General features: G+C 39.2%; 1 protein-coding gene across 1 annotated transcript; it reads left to right on the top strand.

Annotated features, from left to right (window-relative positions):
• Positions 1 to 502: 502 nt before the first annotated feature.
• CLDN34 (claudin 34) lies at positions 503 to 3,044 on the top strand. Its single transcript, XM_071431152.1, has 2 exons — positions 503 to 610; positions 1,966 to 3,044. The coding sequence occupies exon 2, from the start codon at positions 2,024 to 2,026 to the stop codon at positions 2,666 to 2,668; it is 645 nt and encodes a 214-aa protein (XP_071287253.1). The 5' UTR covers positions 503 to 610; positions 1,966 to 2,023; the 3' UTR covers positions 2,669 to 3,044.
• Positions 3,045 to 6,465: the final 3,421 nt, after the last annotated feature.

Here is a 6,465-nt window from a genome sequence, read left to right as displayed (position 1 = left end):
ATATGGGCTCGATACAAAACGTGGTTCTTCACGTGGTTCAGGCTTGGCTTCTCTGTGCTCCCCTGATTCCAAGAGAAACCGAATGGAGTCAGCATGGGACTCCTCTGCTCACCCTCTTTCCTGTCCAGCACCTTCTCACCACTGGGCAGGAACAGAAATGATGCTGTTTTGAGGAGCTGGGACAGAAAGAGGGGCTACTGTGCTCCATGCCTGATAAAATAGTTAGAAAGGGGGATTTATAATCACTTTGTAAATTAATTGCATTATTTGTAAATAATGCAGCAAACTGAAAAAGTGTTTATAAATTGGAATTTATTTATATTAATTTACTCATATATATATATATATATATATATATATATATATATATTTATATATAAAGTAGATAAACATACAAGAGACTCTTCTGGAGCAATTTTCTCCATGCTGGTGAGGATTAAATGTACACTTGCAATAATGGAGATTATTATATCCCACAGGAAATCTATTGGAGACACATAGATGAACCGGGAGGCCAAAATGATAAAATTGGAGATCTTGCTGTGTTTGTCTGGCATCAAAAATCATTCTGTCCCATCCTCTCATGGCTTGCATCACCTTCAGGACTGAAGTAAGTATGTAGGGGGCACTGGTATGAGAAGAGGGACACTGTCTGCTTAATGACATATTGTTATGAAGATATTTCTTTTTTAAAATTTCCATAGGTGGATTTTTCAACTAGATTGTATTGCCAACTGAATCTGGTTACCTTAAGATCAGTAAATAGAAAAATTGTTGCTTTAGTTTTTATGTTCATTGTTTAGTACCCAAAATATGGTGGCAGATATATTTTATTAGAGTCAACTTGGTACTGTATTTCTCCAGTGTTGAATGAAATAGGAGCAGTAGAAAAAGTATTTTAGGAAACTTATGAAATAAACAGATTCCTAGAATCCTATAGACTTCTGTAAATTTGAAGCCACATCTTCACCAATCACAGATCATTCCTATAAGTATTCAAAAGATGGTACAAAAGACATGGGAAATTAAGTGTTGATTTGTTTATATTTTTTTCTTTTATTTCCTAATACAATAAAACCCTAATTTGCACTCAGAATGTACAGTTGGCAAACAAATCTTAAATCTAAATGACTAAAATATTTTCCAGCATGGTTTTAGGATTATTCCAACTGGGGAAATTGGGCAATTTATAAACAAGTGGGATTTGCAAAGGTAAAGCAGCAAAAAAACCTTGGGTAAAGTTTGAAGGTGGGAAAGCAATGACAGCATATCCAGGTTCCAGCCTCTGCACAGTGTTACATTTCTGATTAATGCAAATGTTTCTGCTAATGCATTCATGGCTAATTAATCTGAAAATGGTCAAAGTTCAGTGGTTGTTGTTAGACTTTGTGGTGTGGATTTGCTCATGCCTCTGAACTGTGGTGCTTTCTGTCTGACACTGGTCCCAGCAGCTCTCAGTAAACACAGCACAAAAGCTGAAGTCTGTACAGATTGGGCTCCAGCATCAAAGCCACAGCTGCTGGGAGAAAGGAGCACAGAATCTGCTCTGTAGGATCTCTTGCAACAGTCAGGAACCTGAGGATTTTCTCAGATTTTGTTCCTGCTAACCAGTAACTCTAGGGCTCCTGATTTTATGTAATGTGTTAAAGGATCTTTGAACATAATGGTTAATTAACAAAGAAGACAATAACTTGGAAAAAACCCATCAATTTTCCTTTTGTGAATGTAAAAAGGAGATCTTTAGGGGAGCTAATCAGAGACTCTTTCTCCTCTGTGTGATACCATGGCATATACAGAATTAAAACCTCAATATTACTTGTTCATGGTTATTAAATTTCAACAGTTCACTAAAGCTGGGGAAAGATGACTGCTGTCTTCCCTCTACACACACATTCTCTTTTTCACTGGCAGGTTCATCTATTCACCCAAATAATAATTGTCTTTTTATTTTTTGTTTCTTTATAGTGGCTCTCTCTCTTTGCATGGCAACTGTGTCTGTGACAGAGCAGGAGAGCTCCAAAGGATGAATTCCCTGGTCAGCACCTCACACCTCCAGCTTGCTGCCTTTGCTCTGGGCACCATAGGCTGGATCCTGTGCACAGTTTCAATGGGAATTGTGGAATGGAGAGTGTGGCATGTGGACAACACCACTGTCATTTCCTCTGGCATTGCCTGGGTGGGGATTTGGAAAGTCTGCTTCATCAGTTACCTTTACGTCTCACCTGGCTACAGAGAACAGTTTTGCCATAAATTCAGTGGCTATGACTCCTTCATCCCCCATGAAATCTACGCTGCTCAGGGTCTCCTGTTGACTGCCATGTTCATGGGCTTGCTGGGACTGGCTGCTACAATATTTGCTCTGAGAAATGTCTATATGGGAGTCACTCACAAAACTCTCATTGCCCCGTTCTTCCTCGTGGGTGGCTTCTTCTACATATTTGCTGGTCTGTGTGTCCTGATTCCTGTGAGCTGGAATTTCTATTCTGTAACTCACAACCAGAGCATAGCTTTTCCTCCTTCTTACTACATGCCCTCCAGTCCAGTGGCACAGGAAGCTGGTGCTGCCATTCCTGTTGGGATTGTGGCTGTCATCCTCCTGCTGCTAAGTGGGACATTTTCTCTCTCATACAGATTTCCTATGACTGCAAACACTATCACAAAATCCTGACAGCACAAATCCCCCCATGCTATTTCAGAACAAGAGCATAGTTAAGAGATAAGGACAGCAGCATGAGTGGTTGTAAAGTTAAGGAACTGCAGAATTTAATTTTATTTTATAGTAGCCACGCTATTTTCTTATGTGAACCAGTTGAGTCACCATCTTAGCACTCACCTATTAACAGAGGTTTGTCTTTGGAATAACTGCTGTTGAGCAGCAAATGTGATTAAATTTTGCCAGTTGTCCTCTTTTGTATATACAAACATTATTGATTAATTTTTTTTTTTGGTGTAAAACGTTTACCATGCTCAAAGAGCTGACTTTGAATGTCCTGTAAGAAAAATGTGAAGTAACATGTATTAAATGTGAATTTCTTTCCTTGTCAGTACTAAGCTCTTTTGTTGTTTATTTAGTTACATCTGTAGCAAAGTATGTTTCGTGACAAGTCAAGACTTTTAAAACCAATAATATGATTGTCATCATGGTTGTGTCAAATAACTCTTCCCTGAATTGTCTTATAAATGTCTTGCCAGTTTCTCCTCTTCCTCTAGGGCACATAAAAAGCCCTAAAATCTTTATTGCTTCTGTTTTTCTTTCAAGCTATTTGCATTTTATGTTGCAACATGTTTGCCTGTGGGGAAGGTGAGCTCTTTAGTTCTTAATGGAGGCAGAGCCAAAAAGTCTGCAAGTGTTTGCTTCTTCATCTGACACGTCACTGAATCCAAATGTATTGCATAAGACGGAAATAACTTATACAAGTTATTACAAAATTAATGTCAAAATCAGTGCTCTCAGTAACCAGGAGTACTCAGGGCAACTTTCAGGGTATGATTCATCTGATGTAGAAATCTATATCCAAACCAGCCACTTCAGGTTCTGTTTATAATCAATGTAGAGACAAAGGCTGCCTTTTTCCAAGATGCCTAGAATGGCTGGGAGATTACATGCTCCCTAAAAACCTTTTTCTCTTAACCCAGCTCCTAACTGTGGCACATATAATCAAACTTCACCTAAGAAAAAAAGAAAATGTCTCAAATACTACAATAAGAACAATTAAAAAAAAAAAAAGTTTAGAGATTGGCAGGAATGGACCAACAATGTTGACAAATGATATCTTAAAAGAGGTCCTCAAAATCTTACATTGTTAAGGAAATGCTACAGAAATCTAAGTCATTTAGTTTTACTCTTTTAATTGTCCTCCATTTTTTAAAATACTCATGGATTCATAGAAAGAGCAAAACAATTTTTTTTTTAAATCTAATAGTTTTTGGACATTGCAAGACAAGGCAAAATCCCAGGACATCCTGCTGGTGGCTGTTACTTGTTCTAGCAGTCCAATTTTTCCTATGTATCTTCCCCTGGGCTTGACTTTGCTATACTGTCTGACAAGATAGAAACTCCACAGCACCTTCATTTCCTCTCCAGTCACTTTTGAAACAGCAGTTTATCTCATCATTGGTAATTTTTTCATTGATGCAAGAATCTTAACTTTTGACTGTTGATGATGCTTTAAAGCACTTTCAAGTGGTGTTTCAATGAAGGCAGTTTAATAGCTTGTTTCTTATACTTGTTTCCAGTTTGGTTTCTGAAGTACATTCTTTACAATACTGGTAGGTTTTGGTTTTAAAGGTACAAATCGATAGTACTGGCAGTAGTACTGTCATCTCTTCCCTCACGGCCTACAATAATATTAGATTATATCATATTATAGTTGTAAGTGAAAAAAAAAGAGATTTATCCATGTGTTTATGCTACTAGTAAACTTATTACAGTAGTCAACTATCAATATTCCCCTAGCAGGAAATGACAACTTTAGGGAAAAAATACTGATTCTTCAATTCTTTTTGAGTTAATGTATGCACAGAAATGTCAGCAACCCCAACTGTATTTGTTAACTATATTCACTAAATCATTGGGTCCATTTGGCTAAAGAAAAAGGAACAAACATCATCAGGAACATGCCAAGTTTCTGTGTTGCTGCCACTGCTGTTTCCACTGGGAATTACCTTCATGTGTACTGATGTGTGGCTACGAAACATTGGTTGTGTGTCAAACATGACTAGATGGTGAGGAAATTCCTCAGCTAAACACTGGAATAGATTACCTGAGGAGATGGATGGATTCTAAAATAAAGTTTTGTCAAAAAAATTTTAGGCAAATAGTGCCAGGAAGGCTGTAGGCATGAGTGAGCCCACCTCAGGACAGAGGGCTTATCTAGATGGAACTCTTGGCATCCTTTCCCAGGATGGAACTTTCCCCATCCTTTCCTATCTCTCAATAGTCACATGATCCAGATGCTATGTGGATATATGGCAAAATATAATCTATGTTCAAATACTAGTCTATATTAACATTCCAAGTCCTTCTCTGAAGAAAAGATAGGAAAAAAATCTTACAGGATTATGGAATAATTTAGGTTGGAAAAGGCCTCTGAGATAATCAAGTCCAACCTTTGGTCATCACTTTGTCAGCCAGACCATGGCACTGAGTGCTATGTGCAGCTGTTCCCTGAACACCTCCAAGGATGGTGACTGCACCATCTCCCTGAGCAGCCCATTCCACTGCCTGACAAACCTTTCAGTGAAGAATTTCCTCCTGATGACCAGCCTGAACCTCCCCTGGCACTGCTGGAGGCTGTTTCCTCTCGCCCTGTCACTGGTTGCCTGTGAGAAGAGACTGACCCATCTGGCTACACTGTGTTTTAAGGGAGTCACAGAGGGTGATCAGGTCACCCATGAGCCTCATTTCTCTAGGCTACTCTTAGCTCACAACAAAGGAGAGGCAAAACTTCTGTTGATTTCAATGCATTGAGCCTGTCTCACCTTGATCCACCAGGGCAGTGTGATTCATTAAAATTTAATGAATGTTTTTGTTCAACACAATTTTGATACTGGAGGAAAGCAGAGGCCCCGTGCTTTTCCTTCACCAGCAAGGTGGCATAGTTTCTTTGTGTATATTTACATGACACATTTGTTTTAAATTTGAGAAGCTAAGTTACCTTTCAGTAGGTCTGTTTGTTACCATGCCAATTGTGCTTATATAGGTACTTTTAGAGGTTGTCTTTAAAATCAGGCAACTGAAATGGTTTTGGTTTAAAACTTAAAAATACAAAATTATTTTGGAAGACTATTTTTAACCTAGACTGCTTTAGAGACCTACTCAATAGCCTGGCCCCACACTCATTTGTAGCAGCACAATTGAGGACAGGCAGGAAGCTGTAATGCAGGCAAGAGTGAGAGGCCAGGGCTGTGAGGTAGGGAGATAAGGGGCAAAAACCTCCTAAGCAAATTTCACCACAGAATAGATCATATCATGAAGCTCTGTCTCCAGCTTCAGTGCAAACTGGGACCTGCTCCCTCCCCAGTGACAGCACTGCTCGCCTTGTGGGCTCCACCCTGTCTAGGAATGTCTCCACACTGGCCTCAGTCTACACATAAACCAGTCTCGCTTTATTTTTTCTGAGTTTACAATAAACAAGTACCTTGTGATTCACTCACATGTCTGAATTCACTGCTGGGGGAATAATCTGAATACCAAGATCCCCTTTGAGTTCTGCTGGGGGATAATGATGATGAGGCCCCCATCTTTGACCTCCATAACATACTCCTTGGCATTAATCCACCACAGGATGCATTTTCTTCATCTTACATGTAACATCTACCTCACTTGTCCATTCATGGCCACAGACCAAAAAATATATGAATATACTTTCAATATTCCTCTAGGATGGATGATCAAATAGAGAATGGAGCTGAACAGAGCCTGACAGAAACAGCCCCACAGCACAAAGCCTGCTGAGTTTTCCC

Source organism: Agelaius tricolor, unplaced genomic scaffold, assembly GCF_023055355.1.
Source record: "Agelaius tricolor isolate 1412-34295 unplaced genomic scaffold, bAgeTri1.0.p SCAF_7, whole genome shotgun sequence".
NCBI lineage: Eukaryota > Metazoa > Chordata > Aves > Passeriformes > Icteridae > Agelaius > Agelaius tricolor.
Note: the sequence above shows the minus strand (reverse complement) of the source record. Positions and strands in the feature narration are given on the sequence as shown.

Bases quoted from the DNA above. Each gene is read 5' to 3' on its own strand.
- CLDN34 (XM_071431152.1), top strand. From the start codon at position 2,024: ATGAATTCCCTGGTCAGCACCTCACACCTCCAGCTTGCTGCCTTTGCT.